The 25,874-nt window shown below is 42.2% G+C and overlaps 2 protein-coding genes across 2 annotated transcripts; one reads left to right on the plus strand and one right to left on the minus strand.

Moving 5' to 3' along the window:
- Positions 1-433: 433 nt before the first annotated feature.
- On the minus strand, positions 434-12,060 carry sh3bgrl (SH3 domain binding glutamate-rich protein like). The gene is made up of 4 exons (XM_080035538.1): positions 11,796-12,060; positions 3,916-4,101; positions 2,088-2,168; positions 434-1,312 (listed from the first exon to the last, which is right to left on the minus strand). Exons 1-4 carry the CDS (start codon positions 11,838-11,840, stop codon positions 1,277-1,279), a joined length of 348 nt encoding a protein of 115 aa, XP_079891664.1. The 5' UTR covers positions 11,841-12,060; the 3' UTR covers positions 434-1,276.
- A 1,064-nt stretch (positions 12,061-13,124) lies between these two features.
- On the plus strand, positions 13,125-17,007 carry hmgn6 (high mobility group nucleosome binding domain 6). The gene is made up of 6 exons (XM_080035099.1): positions 13,125-13,260; positions 14,224-14,256; positions 14,471-14,500; positions 15,374-15,421; positions 15,520-15,639; positions 15,977-17,007. Exons 1-6 carry the CDS (start codon positions 13,246-13,248, stop codon positions 16,022-16,024), a joined length of 294 nt encoding a protein of 97 aa, XP_079891225.1. The 5' UTR covers positions 13,125-13,245; the 3' UTR covers positions 16,025-17,007.
- Positions 17,008-25,874: the final 8,867 nt, after the last annotated feature.

Here is a 25,874-nt window from a genome sequence, read left to right on the forward strand (position 1 = left end):
TTGTACATCTTTTATTACAATTGTATTGTTTAATATGTATACATTTTTGTATATTTTTCACAAAAATGAAATGAAGTTTGAAAAAAATAACTACAAATATTTGCCTCTGATATGTGGTGCAGTAGACATATCAAAAAGGCTAATATGGAAATTCTGGGGAAGGTCTGTAGAATATTGCAAAACCAAAATATAACCACCTCAAGGAGTGGGGACTTCTTCGTAATGATATCCCACTTTCTCTTTCATGATGTTCATATTTCAAAACCAATGATATCACCCATTCAACAGGCTCCTGTGTCTGTTTATCAAATCATACAGTCAGGCCACGTTCAATGAAAGATTCAGTCATATTCTGTTAAATGACGTAGGCCTATCTTAAGAAAGAGGAATTTCATGACCACAAAGGAGGACTAAGAGTCAGGTTGGCGTTTTATTTTGAAGTCTTATTTTTATTATATTTTAGGGAAGATATCTTATGTAAGACAGGGATTGCCAACACAATGTGAAACCAAACAGCGGTCCAACGACAATAACAAATACAAAATAAACTTAATTTCACATCCCTCTATGTTGCAGACTTGTTATTTTGGCATGTGTCACCATTTTTTTTTTTTTAAACATACATCATCTCGTAGAAAAAGATTTTGCTATTATATCAGCATTAAGACAATATAAAGTAAACAAAAACATAGAGAATGGGATTGTACTAGACAACTTTCACAAAAGGTGCTGCAGTTTTGGCGGTGACACAACTGTCATGACTGAATGTTTTCAAGATTTAACGGATAAGACTTGATAGAACTAATTAAACCTGTCGAGTTAAACAAGATGATCGAATGTTAACGTTGGTCAAATGATGATTAAACAAAAAAAAAATTAATAAAAAGTGTGTATATTGAGTTGTGTGTGATGGTTGTGTTCTCAAACAGGAGGCTACAGGTTCATGCTAATGGTTGATTGACATATTATTAGGCCAATAGGCTTAGCAGGCTGCGGTTAATAGGAGCAAGCAGAGCCGTTTGTAAATACCCATAATGCTCTGCTTCGGTACCTCCCTTCACTACAGCTGACAAGGCACAGCTGAACACAGATTAATACAAAAAAACATACTGGGAACAATTAATCCAAACAGTCCACATATTTATAAACTGAGTATAATTAAGCTTTTTCTTCTTCTTCTTCTTCTTCTTCCTTCTTTTTCTGGTGGATCAGTTCCAGGTTAGTCTGGATCCAGGTCTGGGGGTTCAGGGTCGATGGTGTGAAGTGCAAAAAGATGCTACTGCAGGGCTTTCTTCCTTAGAGCCTCGGCCTCCTGGAGAGATACAAGAAATTAAATGAAATTAAATCGTTATTTCAAAACAAAGAAAAAAATATATATTTAAAAAAAAACAGAACAATTTAAAAATAACAAAAAATACAATAGTAATCAAAAGCCAATTCAACATTACACACGCAAGCCCTAGACCTAGAAAAAAGTACATGAAGAAGCCTAAGCTTGTATATGAAGTCCCACCCCCAATCTTCACCATAATCAAGTGCAAGATCCAAGAGATAAGACAAAGGGGAGAAAAAGGAGGAGAAAGAGAGGGAGAGTGTGTGTTATATTAAAATGGAGGATATTGGTTTATATATCCCCTGCCACCACAGCACAGAGGGAAACCCCTGTGTTTCTATGGTAACTGGCACACCTCCATGCAGTGCCTATTGTGGCAGAGAGGAGGCGCCAGTGTGTCGGAGTGAGAGGAGAAGGAGAAGGAGAAGGGTGTGAGGAGATCATGAACAGATGTATTATGTAAGATGTGTGTTTTTCTGTATGGTAATCATCACACTGAGAGGATAAATATATATTTAGTCACATAAGCCGGTGTTACGGGAAATATGGTTTGGCTGCAGGAATTGAGGAATGCACTTCAAAGTTCAAAGAAAATGGACAGATATCAATGAGTGTGTGTGTGTGTGTGTGTGTGTGTGTGTGTGTGTGTGTGTGTGTGTGTGTGTGTGTGTGTGTGTGTGTGTGTGTGTGTGTGTGTGTGTGTGTGTGTGTGTGTGTGTGTGTGTGTGTGTGTGGTTTATGTTCATAAGCTTACTTTCGAACCCGGGGGAGCAGTCAGACCCAGAAATGCATACACGGCGTTGTCTTCTCTGGCATCGAAGAAGGCCTCGTAGTTCTGAGAAAAGACGAAGACACACACACACACACACACACACACACAGACAGAGAGAACTATAAGTGCAGGTCGATCAGGGGATCAGAATGTGGATCAGGCTTTGGATCATTGCCTGAGGGAGACAATATGAGCAGAGATGCCGCACGGATAACTCTTTGTGAGGAGCAGTTGTTGTCTTGGTGGTTTTATTTGTCAAAGGACCGGCCTCTTTAGTCAATCGGATAGGACGGCTATTGTATCTGAGAATGTATTAAGCCAGAGTAAACAAGCTAACGCATTCACCCGTTTGCTGTTTAGCGGTCTGCAGTCTCTCATTCTTGATCCCTCACTCCTTCTCATTCCTTTGTGTTCCCTCCTTTTTTCTCTCCCACACACACACACACACACACACACACACACACACACACACACACACACACACACACACACACACACACACACACACACACACACACACACACACACACACACACACACACACACACACACACACACACACACACACACACACACACACACACACACACACACACACATACCAGCGCACTAACACACACACACACACACACACCAGCGCGCACACAAGCAGCTGTAAGTATCCTGGGAAATGCCTCTCTATTTGTGTGTCATTCAATATCAATACAGCCCATCCTACATGTGTGGCTTCTCTTTGAGACACTGGTAACCCAGCACATATGCCAAATATGTGCACCCAGGCTAAAGGCCCCGGGTCATTCCAATGGGAAACTAGCATCTACAAACAGGGCAGGGCACCTGTAGAGTACAGCTGAGCTGGGCCAGGATATGAGTTATGCTACAGCCCCACCCATCTTAAGTTGGTTTTGATTAGCTTGATTAAATTGTGTCTCCACACGTGATGTTTAAAGGGATAGTTTGACACTTGAGCAACATGTGTTCACTTTCTGCTGAGAGTTACAGTATCACATTTCTGTCATGCTAGCTGTTTTCCCTCTGTTTCCAGTATTTTTAACTTAGCAAAGCTAACGTACTTATTGGTCCAGTTTCATATTTACCACACAGATGTTAAATATTGCTATTGATCTTCTCATCTTACTCTTGGCTTATAACTCCCTTTTCCCTTTTCGTTAAATGCTGTTCCTTCTGGGTTACATTTCTGGGGATGAAATTCTAACTCCTTTATACTGTATATTACATTTACTGTATTTTAAATGACTGAACATGTAAAACAGCCATCTTTTTTGGCCACTTGGGGGCAGCAGAATAAGCTAACGTCGACACATTATCTTAATCGTTAGCAAACCCTTTCCCTGTTACAAAATTCAGCAGATGTGAAGCAACTATATAGCTTGATGATCTTGTCCTATATAATGTTTTGTTTGGAAAACAACTCCTGAAAGATATATCTTTTTCAGCTGCTAAATGCTAAACTACGTTCACAAGCTGGTTGCTAACCGCCCGTCTACACTCTGGAGCTAGGCGGGGTATAGTGGATTTATCAGAGTTTTTTTTTTTACTGCTTCTACTGAAAACAAAACTGATGAGAGCCGAAGGTGTGAACCAAAATAGCAAAGTTGCAAAGCATAGTTTATTTTTTTGGCCACTTCGGAGCAGTAGACAAGATATCATCAACAGAGTTTCTACTCTTGGCTAAAATGTTAGCATCTGTTTTACACAATAGACCAGATAATGAGCAATTTCAGTATTGTACAATTATTCATTATTATGTGCAAATCAATTAAAGCATCTGTTTGCATGTGTGCCTTACCCCACAATATTTGCAATCGTTAAATATCTGTGGGGGGAGAGGGTTCCCCGTCGCCGGCCTGGACTCCTCTGGAACATTCTCTCTCATCCACTTCCTGTTGTCCTCGTCTGCGGCGATGTCACACTCCTCGAACTCGATCTTATTGGCTCCTAGGAAGCTCATCACATCCTGCTGCTGCTTCTTAATCTGCGGGTGACAGAGAGGAAGTTGTCATTTAAACATGTGTTAACTTCAACTTTATGACAGATATATATGATGCTACTGTGTTATGGCAGTACCATACTCTATTGAATTAGCCTGGGTCAGTATGTTATTCTGACGGTATGATTACCTTAAGATAAAAATAACATGATTTACTAGTATCTTGTGATAAGGGCTCTCAATTGAGTTATTTTGCAATGACATTGTCGGCTGCAACAATAAAGACTTACTCTTACTTTGATGTGAGAAACACAGATATATTGTATTGTCTTGTATTGGGCTGCTCTGTTACTAAGTCACCACCCTGGAGAGTGAACTCGGGCATGGCTAAGCAGGAACGGATTGTGTTTTATCTGCACCACAAATGCCAGATAGTGAGGAAGACGGCAACTCCCAAGATTGGACTCCAACCAAGAAATTTGACTCTTTTTGTTTCAAATGGAACTATTTCAGAAGCATTTATAATGTTTCATTGACAAATTGTCAAAACTTAAATCAGGGCTAAATGAGAAATTGAGCAAGGGAAGAATCAATTGTGTTTGCAATCCACACATGACAGTTGCTGTGTCTTCTCACAATCTTGGTTTTCATGCAGATGTGAATATGTTTGAAAGGCAGCACCCCTTTCTCACAAAAGGCCATTCTGTTTCACCATCCTGTTCCATGCAAAACCACAATATTTCCATTGAAGAAGATGCAAATAACCAACTCTACAACGCAACAGGAAATGAAAGTGTCTAAAAAATGACACTGTTGCATCCTGTGGGATGTAACGTCTTTCAATGTGTACTTTCAGGTTTGCTCTTCCATCCAAAAGCGTCCCAAATACAGTCACATAGAATAAGGAAGATACCAAATAGATGGAAATATGTGCTCATCTGGATGGGTTGCTCCTGCTTCTGCCTCTGCCTATCTATGAGGATGTGTGTGTGATTTAGTGTATTAAAGTGCGGTCCAATGAGGTCTCAGTGGGTGTGTGTAAGAGGGAGGATGGCCCTACAAGGCCAGACGGAAACAAGAGCTCCTCTGGGACTCGAGAGGAGGTAACTGGTCAAACAAGAGCCAAATAAGGCCTGCAGCACGGAGTCACACACACACAAACACACACGCACACACGTCTAGCCTCAGCTGCATCCACACACATTGACACACCTAAAATCAAACGAAGCCAAATTCATAGCATAAACACTACCAGGCTCTATGGATGACAATCAATGTATTGTCTTCCTGACAATCCAGACACCTCCGTGCGAGGGACAGGTGGATTGTTTAACAGCCATCTGCAGAAACGGCACCGTGGCATGTAAATGAGGGAGCTGACAATGCTGCTACATTAGCCTGGTGCAGTTTGAATCATTTAATGGCAGTTGCACTCCCGAGGCCAAAGTCCTACAAACTGGCTCTGTCCCCACCTGCTCTGAAACCAGCGCGGAAGTGAACAGCTGAGTGGAATGCATGAGCTCAAACTCACTCTAACTAACTTCATCTAAACAGTGACAATCCTTCTGATGTAATATTAACATGAATAGTACACAATAAGCTGGTGCTCTAACCCCAAATGACAGTGACGTAACTTCAACCTGAATCTGTTAAAAGTGGGGTCAGCAATTCTGGAGAATGCTTGTTGTCTAAAATATCTTCTCACGGCCCGCTACCTGTACGTACTGTGTGTGTGCCCGAAGAAAATAAATCCAGTAGTAAATACACAGCCTAGGCTTTGTAAACCGGCTTTGTTGCTAGCTACGGTGGGCCCCCTTTGCTTACATACCCATTGTTTGCATGCCAGTTTAGAAACAATTCTGACTAAAAGTGATTTTGTCCTCAAGCATTCTCCAGAATCACTGACTCCACCTTTAAACACAAGAGTTTACTTTTTCCCTCTCATCTCCTTTCTTTCAGTGCTCTCTGGCCTTCCCCCCTTTAGAAAGCCTGCATTGTACTGTTGCCAGGCAAAATTAATTTCTAGAGCAAACTGGCCATCTGCCCCCAACTCTAATTGCACAGTGAGAGTTCCCAGCGTTGCCCCTTTTAGCCCGTAGCATTGCTCCCCGGTGTCCTTAGTGGATTTCATGGTGATTTTAATAAGCAGGAAATCAGACTGTCTTCTAGCTTTGGGTGTGGTTATAAAGAACTACTTCACTTGTGTTCCGTTGAATGATTAATTCCTTAACTCTTCCGTCCTTGCAAGAAAGATAAGAGAGAGAGAGAAAGCAAAGTGTCAGGCCTGCACACAGTCCACAGGCAGAACCGACAGACCTTTCCATAATCAGTGCCCTCTCTCTCTCTCTCTCACACACACACAATACCTTAAGAGCTTGCCTTGGTATGCAAATACTGTATATGTTGATATTGAGTTCAACTAAATGCAAAAGCAAGAGAGACGTTGGCTGTGTTTTGTTTTCTGTAGATGTGGACCAGGCCTGCCAGCACCATGGCTGTATGGAGTCCACCACTTTGGTACAGACTGAAATATCAAAAAAAAAAAAACTGTTATAGATATTGCAATTAAATGTACGCACGATATGCATTTCAGCACCGTCATTATGAGCATGTTAGCATGCTGATGTTCGCATTTAGCTGATACCAATTTTATCAGCAAGTCTGAAAAGGCAATTACCTTATGTTATCACATTCCCAGAGACAGTCCATTTACAACCAATGAAGATATACACCAAAGTAAATCAGACTGAAATGATCAAAACGGGATTTGGATATGCAAAGATTTGAGTGGCCATCAGCACACTTTAGGGTCTGTCTCTGTATCTTTCTAGTTGATTTGAAATTTGAGCCTCAATTCATTTCCAGTGTCTTCACTATTGGAAAGTATGAAGGAATAGATCTAGGTTATAGGTTGCAGTGACAACTTATCTATTGTTGAATGGATCATTATTTTGACTCCAAACTTCGCAAATGTGGAGAGGGAATCTGCAACATAAGCTCTTTGTCTTATATTCCACATCCTCATCATGTGAGAGCTATGGTATCCAGGACAATGAGATCAGATTCAGACCTGATGATCAGCGCCTGAAAAAGGGCAGAACACTACTGGCACAGACAATGACCTGCATTGATTGGATGCACTGTATCCACAACACGCACACAGATCAATATGGTGGAGGCTGATTAACTCAGTTAGGTCGACTCGGGATTCGGTTTAATTTAATGTTCAATTCACTCTGAGAGATTATTCAATTCCTGACTACAAATAAAAAATACATTGTAACTTAATTTTGTCAAAACTTGATTACAGATATAAGCCTAAATGACCTTTCCAACAGCTTAGGAGTCCAACATTTTGAATACAGAAAACAAATCTACTCTGTGTGTGTGTGGACTGAAGGAAACATGAGTCAACCCCTGTTCCATGTGTTGGTAACAGATAAAGGTTTTGATTAGATCAAGAGTGATTTGTGCTGAAAAACAGTCGCTGGCTGGAATTTCAGCAGCAACAGTAGTCTAGCCTCCACCCCAAATCCTGAGCTCAGTCAGCAGCATTACAACGTAGTTATAAAAGAGCCTTATGCCGCTGCTCTGGCTGGGTTCCCTCACTGCTGCGTAAAAGCTTGAAACAACAACAAAAAAGGCCCAAAAAGACCTTCTATACTAACTGACTAACTGTTGCAGCTGTCCCACTTGAGCCTGGACCGTTAATGTACAATACAGCAGAAGGCTTGCTGTGAATCTGAAGGAGAGCAGTAAACACTAATGAAGTATTGCCAAGTTGTTACTGACTCTTGCTACGTTTATTGTGGCAATGAGGAAATAGCACAATAGTGGGGCTGTAGTTCTTAAAAGGGAAATGATGCAGCAAATAGGCTGTGGTGCTGACCAACAAAATCTGCTCTTTCTACAGAAGTACTTTGAATTTTAAGTTGTGCCCCATCGTCTAGATACACAGCAACAGGTGTGTTTGTGTAGGTGTGTGTGTGTGTGTGTGTGTGTGTGGTGTGTGTCTGAAAAAACGCCTAATTTGTTATTCAAATAGAGGCGTCATCTTTACAAAGTCACTGACGGTAACACTAGAAGTCTTTCTTTGGGAAACTCACAGTTACAGTCACAACACCATTTCTTCAGGTGACTCAAACTCTCTGCTGCTTCTCATTACTGTGTGGAATATATGATTTCACTCATGTCAGCTCTCGTTCATTCAGTGTTAGGGCCAACACTCTACACACAGGTCAGCGGTCAGGGCTGGAAATCAGTGCTTTGCTCAGGGAATCTAATGAATACAAATAATCCCATTTGTATCATTATAAATCCTATATATCTTTTATAGCTTATTATGTCCCTCTTTTATGACAGAAAGATTGTGTTGATTCCACACAAAAGCAATGTGTAAGGCTGTAGTTTGTTATGTTTTGCTACATGGAACTATATAATAATAAGGCACTCATGTTGTATTCTTACTCAAACTACAACTTAAAAAAGGTTTTGCCAGTTTAAAAAACATAATTATTCTACAAAACGAGTCATTTTATTGCCAAAATATTTATTTTTGAGAAATAAGAAATAGTGCACAATACACATACAATTTATCATCTAAAAAGTGTTCAACATTTTACCTTTTGCCATTTTGTCTGAAACTGTGTCCTGGGTGCTGACCATTTATGCAAAGACTATTGTTCTGGACTACAATAATGGACTTGTATAGAGGAAGAACCAATTGGCATGCAAACACACACACACACACACACACACACACACACACACACACACACACACACACACACACACACACACACACACACACACACACACACACACACACACACACACACACACACACACACACACACACACACACACACACACACACACACACACACACACACACACACACACACACGAAAAAACTAATCTATTCACAGAATCCTGCAGATGGAAATGGTTGAGGAACAGTCCTGTTGACACAGCTCTATCTGTCATTTCCATACTGTACTTCCCTGTAACTGACCTTAGTTCATCACTGCACATCTTTTCTGAATCGACTGCGGTTTGGGTTCAATCCGTTAAACCTCAAAACACACGACTTTAAGCTGGTTTTATTGATCAGGTTCTGCGTGAAACCAAAGCTAGAAATGTGGAACAGAACTTCATGACTTTAGGAAATACACATCCGTCTGAATAATGCTGACTGTAGTAGCTTTGACAAGTGCTGAGTGTAATACATCCATCGGGCTAATTTTACAGTCTCCCCCTCTGTCTCTCTCTCTCTGTCTCTCTCTCTCTTTCCCTCTCTCTCTCTCTCTCGTTGACCTGCAAATGTCTGGCTCAGTGGCGTAAGAGCTTAATATGTTGTTTTTGTAAATAATACTCCTACTTGTCTGCCTGTTATTTTGGCCGGTTGCTCCATTCAAATGCTTGAACTAGACCGGAGTGATTAACGGAGCAGCAGACCGCTGGATGGTGGAATGCAATCACATTGTTTTGTAAAGTCACTGATGCAATCAAACTGCAAGCTGGGAGGCAGAGTGTTTGGACCACAATGTGTCTCTTGGCAGCTATTGTACTGGTCTTATTGTGTAAATGGTTTTGCAATAAAGATAGGCAATACATGTAGATAGACTCTTAACATAAATCAGACAAGGAGAAAGCTGTATATAAACTCTGAAATGATATAGCATTCTCAATCCAACTATCCAATTAGCTACCATAGCTGTGTGGATCAAGATAACACAGATATACTGTTCTGTCATTTAGGCAGTAACAACTTTAGTCACTGCTTTCTGCTGCTCTGAATGTATTTTTTTTTAAATGGTCTTGCAATAAAGATAGACATGGCAATGAGATAGAAGCTAACATAAATCGGACATGGAGAAAGTCCTATAAAACCTGCGATAAAATGGCATTATCAATCCAAATAAGCTAACACGACAGTGGGGATCAAGATAAAACAGACATAATGTGCTGTTCTTTAGTAAGCTACAATGTTTCTTTAGGCTCTACTTCTATAGCTCTGAGAAACTGAGGCGACAATTTGAGTACAAGTGAGTCTGTGCAGTGTCTAAGAGGACATAAGCCTGTCCACTTGTTTGAGCAGACTCTACTAAAGAAGACGGATCAATGAGAGCTAATGTATGTTTCTCCAGGAGCCTGTCTGTCCTGGGAGACTGCTGCTGAGCTTCTGCAAACGCATCTATACTAGAAGGGCAATAAAGTCACTCTGCACCGCCCAATTAGAAGGGATCACTCTGTGTGTGTGTGTGTGTGTGTGTGTGTGTGTGTGTGTGTGTGTGTGTGTGTGTGTGTGTGTGTGTGTTTCTAATTTGCACTATTGAACATATAAAGGTGGAGTGAGTCAGCAATGCTGGAGAAGGCTTGTTATCAAAATCCCTTTTGGACAAAATCAGTGAATATCTCCTCACGATCCGCTTCCCGTCCGTACTGTGTTAGCGCTGCATGGGAAAAAAATCTGGGGTTAATACCCAGCCTAAGCTCACTAAACGGGCATGTTGCTAGCTACGGTGGGCGGGCCCCCTTTGTTTACATAGCCTGCCCTTTGTTCACATACCAATTTACAAAGTCTAGGCTTTGTATTAACAGCAGATTTTCTCACACACAGCCAGATAGCGTATTGTGAGGAGATATTCACTGATTTCGACAATAATTGAGTGAGTTTGACAACAAAGCTCTCTCCAGAAGGGCTGACTCCACCTTTAATGAAGGCTAGTAGTCATATAACATATTATGTTGACAATCCTGCAGTTGCTGTAAGAACATATATATTTGATGATAAAAATTCAAGCATCGATTCACGTGCAGTAGAAAGTTCTACATTCCTACAAATCCAGACCTCCAACAAGTCCTAAACAGAGCCTAGGTTTTCCTGGGCTGCAGCTGCAGGTCTAATAAGGGGCCCTGGGGAATTGCATCACCATCATTCCTCTCTTTACTCTGGGAGAAACTGGCAAAAGCTGAATGTCCACTAGAATGCAGGACAGTGAAGGACACACTAAAGACTGTAGTACTTATTCAGAACAAGTCAGATCTGTCCTCCTAAAACACACACACACACACACACACACACACACACACACACACACACACACACACACACACACACACACACACACACACACACACACACACACACACACACACACACACACACACACACACACACACACACACACACACACACACACACACACACAGTGAGCTGCCCTATCCTGTGCTATCAGATGACAGAACACACTATATTTGGGACATTTTATGGATTTTTTAACTGCATACCTTTCCTGTTTGTCAGCCTGGTTTCAGCAACTGTCACTACAGGAAACACTGTGTCAAACCACAGCGGTGTGAGGTGCACACTGCTTAGTTACCAGCATGGTTACCAGCCTCAAACTTCCTCACTGTCTCCTTATATGTGACAAAGTGGCACACAGTAGGCTAGTCTCGCATAGCCAGACTGCACTACAGCTAGTAGGCTAGTATGCAAGTAGTAATAGTAGTCTGTGTCCTACGTTGGCTATTGGGCAAGGCAGAGCAGCAGCATGCTTACTCAAACTTGAGAGGATGAAAGCAAGATGGACATCAGTTAATAAGTGTGTTCAATCAAAGTTAAAATGAATTCTACAGCTATTGTTGGATGCTGCAGCTGAACTCGCACATGCTGCAAAAGCCATATGCTATGCTAGTTGCGTCCATAGACTGTATACAAAGGTTGCATCTCTTACCGAAGTGGATCCGGAGGACGATGCTATGTACACTTTGATCACCATGATAAATCCGTGACGCTGACTGACACGGCTCCGGTAGACAGGCAGCGGTTGGTCGCCTATATGATTCTTGCAGACACTTTGCAGGTGGAATGCTCAGCTGCAGGACACACACTCACAAGAATAGCACACACACAAAAGCAGCAACAACAACAAACTTCGCCGGCTGCTGTAAACGCTGTGTGTCTGTTGAAGGCAGCGCAGCAGACTGTCTGCACAAATGCTCCAGTTCTCAGCACTGGATGGAACTTGGCATTCCTCCTCCTCTTCGCTCAACCTCCCCGCCCCTTTCTAGCCTCCCTCTCTTTTTCTCTCTCTCCCTCTGTCCGTAGAGCAAGAGCACACACTAGCAGACACGTACGCGGCGCGCGCACTCGCTGGGAGGCAATGGCCCTATCATGATGTCAAGACAGTGACAACAGGGTTATATTGTCTGAATATTTCAGCGTCGGTCGACCCCATTGTCTGCCAAGCCAGACGTTGCCTATTGTTCCCTTTGACACCGCAAAATGTGCGCCTCTGCAGGTGCCCTAGTAGCCTAAATGTTGGTATTATGAGTGAATTCTGAAGGGGGTGGTGGTCGATCAATTTCTTTTTTAATCTGCTGTGCTTTTGAACACGTTTTCTTGTGCGCTTTTGTGAAAAAGCAGTGTAGGTATAGAGCCAAGTGAAGCGCCCTTTTACTTGTCTAGTGCAGCCCAGTCAGCCTCATTATTAGACGGGCTTTGTAGGCCCCCTGCAGGCGTCTGGAGCAGGCGACGCAAAGGCTTCTTCCCTGAAACGAATTTAGGAAAGCCGACTGACCAAAAAAAAATTGTTGAAGAAGAGTGGGCGCCATATTGGACTCAAACACGAAGTGAATTTGTGGTGAAATGTCTCCTTTGCTGGACCGCTGCAGATGCGTGCCCGGGTTATATTTTTATTTGTTTTCTAGACAGAGCCAACAGCGGGGATGGCTGGATTTACACTGTAGCATACATGTTGCCTTCCGCTTGTGGCCTGTGTTGCGCCGCCCGAGGCCTATTTGTTACACTGTATTTAAACACACTTCTTGTACGGAGGCAATATGTCCTCGAAATGTTAAAACATCTCCACAATCTCTCGCTGGCTTCCTCCCATCTCTCTCTGCAAGAAGCCATCCGCGCACACAGACCCCAAGATCATCACCGGCCCTAAAAAAAAAAAATCCAAGTGTTCTGCAGCCCCGAATGGCGCCACCTGATTGGTCGAGCGCCTATCAATCATGCCTTTAGCCGCACCCCTCCCCCCATTCAACCACTCGCCTCTCTGTTCCACTGTGTTTACTACACTGCCGAGCATAAGGGAGACACTCGTCTTCACATGCACTGAACCCACCAAGAAAAAACAGTTTTAGTTGTATCTGTAAGAAAACCTCCACGAACTCAACATGCCCAAGAGAAAGGTACGTATTCTCAAAATACCAAAAATAGTTTGAAGGGGATATCCGCTTATAAATGCAATGCAAACGATTATGAACACATCCCTCTGAGACATTACTTAATTATAACGCATTCAAAATCCGTTATTTGTCGTCGTTGATTTTTGCCTATTTGCTAGATATAATCTCAATTTTTTTTGTGTTAGAATGAATATTTTCCCGTTCGAATTCGGCTTTTAAATCGCGTTTTTCCCCTTCGCGCCGCTGTCCTTTGGGGAGTCAGAAGTCCAGTCCTCGGTCTCCATGCAGTTAAAGCACAAGCAGCAGCCATGCTTTGCAGCTCTTGTCCACCTTCGTCGCCGACCTACCGAGAACAAACGCTTAGGTTATCGTCAATCCGCCTCCAAACCGGCTTAAAGTGGCATCAAAAAATACCTTAGTGACTTTATTTAGCATTTTGGCCGCAAAAACAAACATTCCCCGTCGTGTTTCGTTAAAATAATATATTTTCTCTCTTTGTTCATAGTCCCAAATGGCTGCAATAGCAGGGCTCTGCCGCCTGGGGGGGCGCGTGAGCACTTTTAGCAGGTCCCTCCCCCTTCTCAAAGACTCCCGCGCCAGCTTTCAAATGTGAGCTTCATGCATTGAATGGGAGAAAGAGATGGGGGAGTAAAAGAGAGGAACAGGGCATGGGCCCTCAAAACATGGCACCATAGGCCCACATGGCCGTGCCCTCACTGCCTACCACTGAGCTCACGTGCCACCTTTATATTTAAGACCTACAATCCTTAAAAATGAGCTGTATTTCACATAAAATTTAGTTTTCATATGAAACTGAAAAGTTTTTTCAGCAGGCCTATAATTATTCATAAAATGCACCTGGAGCATTTAGCAACTGTTTCCTGTTGTTATAAATACTGTTTAATCCCATAAAAATACTATTTAGACTTTTTTCTATTTTAACTTGTTATATTTGTGTTTTTTCAGAACGCAGGAGGAGAAGGAGGAGATCGGGAGGAGGTAAGAGTGCCCAAGTCAACTAACACTTCACAGCAGTGATTAAAAATGACATTTTAATCAGTATGTGGGCCATGTTAGGCCATTATCAGGAAACAAGTACTTTTTGCATTGAATTCAACTGTGTCTGTCCTGAATACAGTCCCCTATCAAAATAAAAGCCCTGTGATAACCATAGAGTTTTTATAAGGTGATAACAGTCTTTTTGTTGTTTCAGCCCGCCAGGAGATCGGCTCGGTTATCAGCGGTAAGAATAAGCACAACACACAAACTAATTAACATGAACTGAATCAGTTAATAAACATGTAAAACATGGTGGAGTGTTTAAAAGTAGTTAAACACTTGTTACTTATTACATATAGCAATAGTTTTGCTCTTAGAGACACAAAAACAAGTATTTACTCTGATAAAATACCTCAATTTGATTTATTTTGATTCAAAACTGCAAAACGTCTTGTTTTTTACGGAATTAAGCGTTATAATTAGTTAAGAATATGTAAGTAGCACAATAGGTACTAATAAAGTTGACAGAACACCTTATTTTACCATTAGGACAAGATTTAGAAAGAGGTTTGCCTGTAAAAAGTGCAGTGCTGGTATAAGGCACACTAAATACCAAATTATGGCCTAATAGAGGCTCGGAGACTCATTACTTTTAGTATTTTAATATTATCTACATTCCTTGATCAACCCAGTTAGTGTCAATCTTATGAACGTCATAAACACTCAGTAAAGGTCTTAATTAAAAGAGGTTTCCTTGACGGGAACATTTTAAAGTTGAATTCTTTGTCCCCCATTTAAAAAAGGTGTATTTTCTCACCCAAAGTCTTCTATTTATGATAATACAACTTTATGTAGCACTTTTCTTCAAGTTGTACAACGTGTTTAACAAAATAATATATAAAACAGGGCCAGGCAGGTAATGTGAGACTATAACATGAACACAGAGGAGTTAACAAACAATAAAATGCATTTTTAAGTAGATTTTTAGAAATAGAAACAGTTTAAATAAAAGCACGACCCTCACAATAACGAGAACATGTATAAATTAGCAAAGAAAGTCCAATTGTATTCAAATGTAGCTGCATTTTGATCCTATATTCCTTTTTTTCCTTCACAGAGGCCGACCGGACCCAAGGCGGAGCCAAAGGCCAAGAAGCCGGCAAAGGTGAGAGGCGCTAACCAACATAAGACACAAACGTGTGTGTGTGTGTAAATAAATGTACACGCCCACTCACAACCAGTCTGTTTTGTTCCCCCCTGCAGAAAGAAAAGGCTGTGAACGATAAGAAGGAGGACAAGAAGACCAAGAAGGCGAAGGAGAACGCAGAGGCAGAGGCAAACGAGGAAAACCACTCTGAGAACGGAGACGCCAAGACCAACGAGGTGGGTGCACCCAAAAACACAAAACCCATGTATTCCAATCTCCCTTCAAGGTTAAGTATACCAGAAAACGATTTAGGATGTCCCCAATACATACATGTCAAATGATGTATGCCAACAAACAACCCGGATGCCCTAATACATCCAATTCCATTTTGTAGTATGGAAACCAGCAAAAGTAGTTAAATAGAAAAAGTATGTTATTTGGAACGCAGGGAAAGGAAATAAAGTTGTCATGGTTTGTTTTGTATGATTCTAGACTTATTTTAGACTGAACAAACAGTATCGGCTTGAAATATGTTCAAAGTTTTGACCCTGTCCCGTCTGCTCTGTCCCACAGGTGGAGGCAGCCCCCGAAGAGGCCAAGGAGGAGGCCAAGTCCGAGTAGCACCACTGCCCAAAAGCTTTCTCCTTCTCCCCCCTTTACCCCTTACCCCCTCTACCCACCGTCCCCTCTCCCTCAACCCCTCCCTCCCCCCATGCCAGCCAGCCAGCCCCCCAAGTCTCTTCTCACACACGGTTTTCCCTCCAAGGCGTATTGTTAACAGAGGAATATTTTTATCAATGATTTTATAAGTATCCGTACAGATTTTTAGCACAAAAAGCAAAGCTGATTATGGAGCGCCTTGCAGATTTGCAGTGGTCATCATATCAAGTGTCTGCAAGCTAAGCAAGATGAACACACTAAAATCTTTTTTAAATGGCATTTCATGATTGTTGAAGGCTTGTGTGGTGTTAGAAAGTAAGTGCGTCCCTTTGCCGGATTGGCTATGTTGTGAGTTGTGTATTCCTGTGTTTTTCCTCCCTTCCCCTTCCCCTATCCTTACCTACCTTCCTCTCCTCTTCTTCCTCCACAAGGTTTAGACCCTTCCTATCCCCTTACAGTTCAGCCTTTTATCCATGTTTTAATAACGGTTCAGCCATTGTAAATGTGGGTGATTTCTTTTTAGATCTCTAAATGTGCAGTGAGTTCCCTTTATGCTTATGTCTCTCTTTGTTTTTTCTTTCAAATTTTTTCTTTTTTTCATTGAAAAATTGTGTTTTAAGAAAAAAAAAAAAAAAAGCGTGTTGAAGTGTGTTTGTCCATAAGAAAGAGGAAGATGAACATGTGAAACATTCCGGGAACAGCGATTGCCTCCGAAAAACCTGTCTCCCAGACGACCCTGCGTGTACAAAAAAAGCAAAACACAAAAAACAACAACAGCTCCTGCTCCATCCACGCTGTCATGTCGGCTTTTCTAAACACTTCTGTTTTTTTTAAAACGATTGGAAATTGGAAACCTTCTCTTGACAATTTGCAGGTGTCTGGTCCCTCTCTTATGTTCTGAAATTCTCTTAATAAAAAGAAGTCCTGGGAATTTTCCTCGAAAATCACCGTCTCCGGTTTGTTTCTTTAACAGTTGTTACGAGCTTCCACATAAACAAGACTATAGTCAATAATTGAAAAGGTTTTTAGTACTTTGCTTGCATACATTTATAACCACAGTCAACTGCAGTAATAGCTCATGTTTACAGCTGCACACTAGTAGTTATTTTATAAGTAAATGCAGAAACAATTCATCTTGTGAAAAAAATGTATAGGCATTTTTTATAGCCTGAAAACTTGTTCTCAAGGAACTTCATTACAAAGCAAAGAGAATGGGGAGATATAAAATCTGAACCTTCAACGATTCAGACAGTTGCCGTGACCTCTGACCATACAAAACATGCCTGTAATGTAATAACACTAGACAAAGCCAACATTTCCTATGAGACCATTGCTACTGGATACAGATCCATAACAGATGCAATTCATCCTACTTGTATGCTCCTCTTCGTTTAGTTTTTATCTTAACTTATTGTATGTGGGTGCTTGTTAGCTGAGGATTGAAACCCACCACCATTGATCCTGTGGTTCTGTTGTGTACGGATCTATAGGGAAGTCGGGTCAGCAAAAGGTCAGCCACAGTTTGGGACACTATTTTAAGATTCCTTGGTAAGGCGTGTATGTGTGTGTGTATGTGTGTGTGTGTGTGTGTGTGTGTCTTCTTGAGAATACATTTGCTTCCTCCTTCCTCACTCTTATACAGAGTGATTCACCCTTGCTGTGAATCACTAAAATATTTAAGTAAAGAACATACGCAACAACTGAATACCGGCTACCGGCCTCTGCTGAAGCCTCCTCCCTTTGTGTGCCTCTGTCTTTCAGCCATCACAACAGAGTGAAGTTATATACTGTAGCTGCTCTGCATGTTTTCGTTTGGAGGCCTACACCCAAAACATCCATCCACAACACATCTTTATTCCCCATAGGCTTCAGATTTAACTATATGAACTCAAGCATGTGCTTTGACCCACATTCACCTCAACCCTCAAACAAAACATCAGCCATTTATAAAGCAACATCATAAAGGAAGTTCCATATTTAGTTTACACACATAGGTTTGCATGCAATCCGTTCATGGTAGATGCCATACAAGAGGATATGCATGTATTATCAAGCAAGCATTGTGAATAGGCTTTTTTTCTGAGCTCTATGTGTGTGCATTTGTCCCCCAGCACTGACAGTGTCAGTGTGACTGTATGTATGTTTGTTCTGTGTTCTCTTAAGCCCAAACCTCCCTTTGCCACACATTAAATCATGCAAGAGTAGCCTATGTTGTGTCTTATATAGTGCAAATGGTGAGCAATGCCCTCTATTAATTATGTTAAAACAAGAGATTAAATAAGATTTGATTTGCTACAAGTGACTGCATTATGGCGTTTTCCTTGGAGACTATAGCACGTGGTAAAGTACATTTAACCGTAAATCATGCCTGAGTTTTCCTCTTCAGGTGACGCCGCGTTGCCTTCCCTCACGCTGTGTTGTGCGGCATTAACAGCCCCTCTGACCTGCATTGTCATGGCCGAGCACCGGGCTCCATTTTGTCGAAATATTTTACTGTGTGAATTAGCGTTATTGCGTCGCGCCACCACTAGATGGCAGCCTTGTCTTATATTTTAACCTGCAAACGCTCATCATGGGTTTTGCTCATAGACAGTATATCAAAGGTTTTGCTCTGGGAGATCCTGTCGGGCTTATAACCTATCAACCTTACATTTTATAACTGATGCGTCAAAATGATTGTTTTTTTACTCCCTCACGAGGCATATTTCTAGGAATTGTTGAATAGCCAGAACAGATCATACATGTATTCATGAAAAAGCACGTCAGATAGTCCAAAGTGGATCCCTCAAGGCGTTCAAATTTCCAACATTAAAAAAAAAAAAAAACTCCCATGTCTTTCATTTATAATACATGCTTCCTTTAAATTCCATGTCTCTGTTTGATGCTTTTTTCTATTGAACCAGACGTTTCAATTAAGAGCTGGTCCGAGGCCCATGGCTATGAATTCAACCCCCTCTGTGTGAGATCCTATTGATGAGTCCCCATGTGAGTGAGAACTAAAGTAAATACATTATTGATCAGACAGTAGTGTTTTCTAATCACAGACACGGTGGTCTCTCTCTCCTTCTTTCATGTGTTCAGTCCTTGTGCTCTATCCCTCCTCTGCTCCTCCACCTTTTCATTGATCGTCCATTCATCCTGTCTCCTGTGAGCGGCCCCCTGACTCGTTAATGCAGACAAACCGCCCCTCTCCGGAGGCATTCTGACATCAGAGGGCTCATTACTCCAATATTATTTTATCTTTCTCGTCTCTGCTGTGCATGCTTGCCGTATGTATGTCTGGCCCGCCTGAGCCGAATGTTTGCCTGCCTGCTTAACTGCCTGTCTGACCATCTGCTAGGCTTGTCTGTCTGCACTCTCCGGTCTTTCTTTCGCTGTCTAGTATTCTCAAGGGAGTTGTGCCCATGGTTGTGCCCCCACTGTGCGCTCTCATCCCGGCCTCTCTTAACTCTGATGGGTTTTGATTTTGTTGACTAAAATAGACCTTTTCCCCTTTTAAGCTTGTGCATATTGTATTTTGTCATCCCACGCATTTCCTAGCTGCTGTCTCCTCCTCTCACACATCCATTTACATCCACGCTGTCCGCATCATCCTGGTCAGGGTCTCTCGCACGCAGTAGGGGCTGGATGAGTCTATGTGTGTTTGTACTTGTAAATCCAGCTTTGTGAGGACCAATTTGAGGTTTTAACCTTAGGAATAAGGTCATGTTTGGAAAGTAAGGACATTTCCCCCTTCTTCCCTACTTCAATGGGCTGTTTGACAGTTCAGACATGGTTTTAAGGTTCAGGTTAGAACTAGGCCTACGTTTGGGTTAGGGCTAGAATGGCACTGAGGCATTTAGTAGTGATGATTAAGGTTAGGGTATGGGGCTTCACAATGCAATTAGGCAATGTGTGTGTGTGTGTGTGTGTGTGTGTGTGTGTGTGTGTGTGTGTGTGTGTGTGTGTGTGTGTGTGTGTGTGTGTGTGTGTGTACCTGTAAATGCAGCTTTGTGAAGACAACATTTTGAGTTTTTTTTTAACCTGAGGAAGAGTGAGGACATTTTTGAAAAGCGAAGACATTTTCACCATTTTCCCCGTATTCCCCACTTCGATGGGCTGCTTGAGGGTTCAGACGTGGTTTAAAGGTTTAGGTTAGAAGTAGTTTTAGGGTTAGTGTGAGGCAGAGCCGGCCCGAGGCATAAGCGAACTAAGCGGTCGCTTAGGGCCCCGACGCCAGGGGGGCCCCCTATACATTTTTTTTTTTTTATTTTTTTTTTTGGTTTGATATTAACATCATATTATGCAAATGTGAGTTATCTTACAAAAAAAGGCCTCTTAATTTCCCTCTCAAAGTGCACCAGATTCATGCATTTCACTTTAAAAAGGTTAAAAAAAAATCTCCGGGGGGGCATACCTCTAGACCCCCCTAGGAGGGTCTGAATCTCGGCTGTCTAATATTTTCGCAGCTGCATAGTGGAAGCACTAGCGGAAAACACTGGGTGTGTGAATGATATTTAACAAAGATCTATAGTTTCAGCAGCGCTAACATTGGAGAGGGGCCCCCTAATCATGTTTCGCTTAGGGCCCCCTGAAGGCTTGGGCCGGCTCTGGTGTGAGGGTCGGGGTTAGGCATTCAGTTGTAATGGTTAATGTTTTGTTAGGGTAAGGGACTATATGCAATGCGTTATTTCAACGACAGTCCTCACAAAGATAGAAGGACAAGAGAGTGTGTGTGTGTGTGTGTGAGAGAGAGAGAGAGAGAGAGAGAGAGAGAGTGATCGTGTTTGTTGTTTGCACACACATGTGCGTCGGTGTGTGTATTACGAGGGGGCGGGAGGGTTCTCCTCTGCGTAAAGGATGAGGATGACCTTTTACGAGGAAGTGATTTAAATGATGTCCTGTCGTCACCAGGGATACCAGTGTGTGTGAATGTGGATGATGATTTGTTGTGGAACGAACGTCACACTTTTTATGCAAATGCTAAAACACACACACACATTCACAATAGCAAGAGGAAAATATGCTCGCACACACAAGTTGCCAACAGGTCAACAGGTACACGTTGACATTTTGTGTGAAAAAGACCATGTCAAATGTCCTCCCTCCAGACGAGACCTCAGTGATGCCTGAAATAAACAGATGTTTGGTGGCAAGGTTCTCTACTATGCTACTCAGGTAGGATGTGAGGAAGGTGCTGTCTGGCTGTCCTAAATTGTTTGTGTTCGACTGTCTTGTTTATCTGCTGCCAGGCTTGCTGCACTCTATGGGGGTGGGATGTACCAGAGTGAGTGAATGGGAAGAGGCAGGGTGAGAAAGGGAGGAAGAGAAAGTACCGGGAGGTGTGTGTGTGTGTGTGTGTGTGTGTGTGTGTGTGTGTGTGTGTGTGTGTGTGTGTGACGGGGGGGGGGGGGGTGGTAGAGGAGAGGGAGCATGCAGGGGGAGAAGAGCTGGATGCAGATGGGGATCTATTCTCTCCGCGCACGCAGACAAGATGGAAATGAGTGGGTGTCTGTGACGTCAATCAGTGTAGACACCATAGATAGTATAATAAAGACACACACACACACACACACACACACACACACACACACTCACACACACACACACACACTGAGACAGTCCCCTCCTCCTCCAGTCCCATGCTAAAACATGCTTCACTGCAAACAGCAGCAGTGCCACGGATCACAGCCATAAACATCAGCACACACAAACAACCCCTCCTTCACACACGACGCCACCAGAAACAAACACAAGCCTGCACACCCACACACACACACACACACACACACACACACACACACACACACACACACACACACACACACACACACACATGCACAGTCAAACACGCAGATTTGAGTTTCAACTATGACCCGGCCGATTATGTCAGGCTCTCTCTCTTTCTCTTTTTCATACGGTGAAAAAAAGAAAGAAAACTAATTTTGTGCCATCAGCAGCATTAGTAAGAGAATATCAATAATTCAATGTAGTCCTTAGGATCTGGTTATTAAACATGTATATGCCTCAGTGTTGGAGGAAATAGGCAGATCTTTTTCTTTACTATTTGTTGACTAGTAAATGCAGCAATACATAAATATACTCCATTACAAGTCTAGTGTTTTTAAATCATACTTAAAGTGGCTACTAGGAACTTTCAGTTTTTGTTGATTTTAACAGCCCCGAGTGAACTAGAGACCGCAGGATCCATCCCAATCTATTTATATGTGACGATGTAAGATAAATAATGGTAATAAGATGATGAAGCAAGTCAACTTAGATTTAGTGCCTTTTCGGGAGACACATGATGTGCCGATCTGCCTGCTGTAAATTGTTTTATTTTAATTATTCAGTTCCAATAATGTCTCAAGAATCATAAACAATGGATCCTAAATTTCCCATAATGCAACTAGATAACAGCTTTGATAAGGATGTATCTAAAAAAGAAACACCAACGTCTGTCCAACGCCGCACCCGCAGTTTATAACGCAGGCTTCCTGTCAAAAACAATAAGTCTTAAACCTACGCCCAGACAACTCTGATGACCTCACTATGACATCAACAGCATTTTTTGAAAGCTACTATATAACCTTCTCATCACAAATAAAACAGCCCAGTTAAGACAATACACTTCACTTCACTTTTACGGTCACATTACATTAAGCTCTATCCATCTATCTATCTATCTATCTATCTATCTATCTATCTATCTATCTATCTATCTATCTATCTATCTATCTATCTATCTATCTATCTATCTATCTATCTATCTATCTATCTATCTATCTATCTATCTATCTATCTATCTATCTATCTATCTATCTATCTATCTATCTATCTATCTATCTATCTATCTATCTATCTATCTATCTATCTATCTATCTATCTATCTATCTATCTATCTATCTATCTATATATCTATCTATCTATCTATCTATCTATCTATCTATCTATCTATCTATCTATCTATCTATCTATCTATCTATCTATCTATCTACCATGGGCTGCTGTGTGAGTCCTCACACAGCTGTAAGCTTGTGTCTTTGTCACATGGCAAACATTATGATCCATTATGCTCCATTAAGTTTGCATAATTAACAAAGAAAGGTCTTAGTGACCCACGGGTTCCTGAATGGATTTGATGCCTATAAGAGATGAGAGATAGGAGGCACAGACTATATTCAGGAAACACAATTGCCGGCCCATATATTCTACACCACTGCACAATATGGTTTTATGTAAGAGGAGATAAAGGAACGATGGTATAATTTTAGCCTGAAGATAGCACATGTTGTAAGTGAAATAACAAAGTGACGTGATTACAAGTTTGACTCCTCAAGGTTTTCTGATTCAGGCTCTGTGTGTGTGCGTGTGTGAGTGGCATGTATTCTGCAAGTTCGCCTTTAAGAAATCATCCAACCATGTTACAGAGTCGTGACGACACAGGCCTCTATCTAGAGGAATAAAAACTATTTTGGATACACTCCGCACTGCTCCCAAATTTTCCTGTTAAGGATGAATTAGCAGATAAAGTTATAGTGCATCAATTTGAGTGTGTGTGTGTGTGTGGGGGGGGGGGGGGGGGGGCGGTTTGTTTGTGTGTGTGTGTTCTTGTACAGGCATCTTTGTGAGGACCAATATTAACCTTTAACCATCAGAGTGAGGACATTTTTGAAAAGTGAGGACATTTACCCCGGTCCTCATTTTTTCAAAGGCTGATACGGTTAAGACTTGGTTTTAAGGTTCATGTCATAATAGGTTTAGGTTAGGGTCAGTGTAAGGTTTGGAGTTAGGCATTTAGTTCTGATGGTTAAGGAAAGGGGCTAGGGAATGCATTATGTCAATGAAGGTCCTCAAACATACAGAAGTAAAAGAATGTGTGTGTTTAGTGGGTGGCATTATAGAACTGAAGATGCAGCAGCCACTTGCCTTGCCAATTGCTTTAGTCCTTTGAGTAAAATGCTTTTCTTGGCTGTTTTTCCCATCAAGGTTTTTATCCTCTTGTACCCTCCGCTGGAAGAGGAAGGACTGAGTCATAGCAGTCAAGGAAGCAGGTGCGCGGAGGCACAGATGAGTGTGTGCTTGTGTGTGTGTGTGTGTGTGTGTGTGTGTGTGTGTGTGTGTGTGTGTGTGTGTGTGTGTGGTGGTGGGGGGAAGGGGAGAAGGGGGGAAGAGAGTGCGTAGGTGGTACGTAGTGAATGAGTGAGAATTATGAATGGGCGAATACTATGGATCCGTTTTATTAGCTGTTGTTCATTAGTCACATAAGCAGTCACATATTCCTCTCTGCAAAGGAGCATAAAACCCTCGCAAATGATTATGGTTCCTATCCGTCGTGTGCCACTAAGTGCTTTATAATAGCAGGATCAGTGGCGACTTTCTTGGCATTCGATAAACACAAGCTCTCACACGAGACTCTTAAAGGGGACTGCTAATCGACAGACACAAAGTGACAGAGGAATTCGTTTAGGCAACACGATGCAGTTAGATGTAAATGAATGGCCTGGCAGACATTGTTATCTCGCTTCACACTTTAGATAGAGCAACATGTTTCATGCCTTACGCCTCTGTTAACCCCAACTTGTTGCTTTTGTTATGAGAGGCTGTTAGTGGCCACAAAAAAAAACTCTGAGGTAAAGAAAGATTTGAAAATATGAACAAATCAAAAGCCTTTTCCTTGTTTGTGAAATCTGCCAAACATATAGGAGAGATTATAAAATGATAAGGTAGTCAAATCAAATCAGGGACAGAAAAACAGATGTGTGGGGCTGACGTTCCCTTTTTGTCTCAGTGAGATTGAAACTGCCTGTGGTTGACGGGTGGGCAGGCCATTATGAGAATTAATGTGCATGCAGCTTTGTGTGCACATGTATGTGTGTCTTTGTGTGTGTGTGTGTGTGTGTGTGTGTGTGTGCATGCTTGTACACGTGTGTGCTGTGTTCTCCTGCTCTCACATCACTGCTGTCGTCACTGCAGCCACCTCACAGTGACTCCCCTGTGACTGAAGGCCTGACAAACCTCCCACGCTCTCCCCACCATCCACTCCCTCACTTTATCTACACTCTCACTCTGTCCTTGGCTTTCTGTCTCCCCCTCAAACTCTATTTTCTCTCAGTTCAATTTCTCTCTCTTTCGTTTTCTCCTCTCCTCCTTTCTCTCGTTTTTATCTCTCGCCCCCTCGTTCGGTGTGTGGGTCTTCCCTGTCTTCCGTCATGCTCCCTGCGCCCACCGTGCCCGCCTGTCTCCTGTCTCTATGGAAACCCGGAGTGGACAAGAGTGGCTCCGAGGTCTGTGAGATGCTGATACAGACCCTACTTGATCACAAAAGAGCCACATGCTTGCAGCCTTGCGCACACAAGCACAGAAAGCCTATACTGTGTGTAAATAGACGCATGGTGTGTGTGTGACAGCGACACTATGCCTGCCATAACACGAGATGCCTCATCTTCCCTCGTGCCCACGACTTCTCACGGGAGTGAAGTGACAGTCAAGGAAGGATGGCAATGAGTGAGTCAGGAGGGAGCTATTGTTTCATTACGCTGTCTAGGTCTCTTCAATTATAGGTGGGGAAGGGGACCACCTGATGCCACCTCTGCACATATAGTATATTCCCATCTAAGCACACATACACACACACACACACACATGTACATCCTCTTCTACTACTATCTTAGTGAGGACACTCATTGACACAATGCATTCCCTAGCCCCTATAACCTTGACCATCAGAATTAAATGCACAACCCCAAGTGAGTACCATGCAAAATGTCCTCACTTCCCAAAAATGTCCTCACGCCGATGGTTAAAAGCTAAAACTGGTCCTCCCAAAGAT

This window comes from Ammodytes marinus (genome assembly GCF_949987685.1).
Source record: "Ammodytes marinus genome assembly, chromosome: 10".
Lineage (NCBI taxonomy): Eukaryota > Metazoa > Chordata > Actinopteri > Uranoscopiformes > Ammodytidae > Ammodytes > Ammodytes marinus.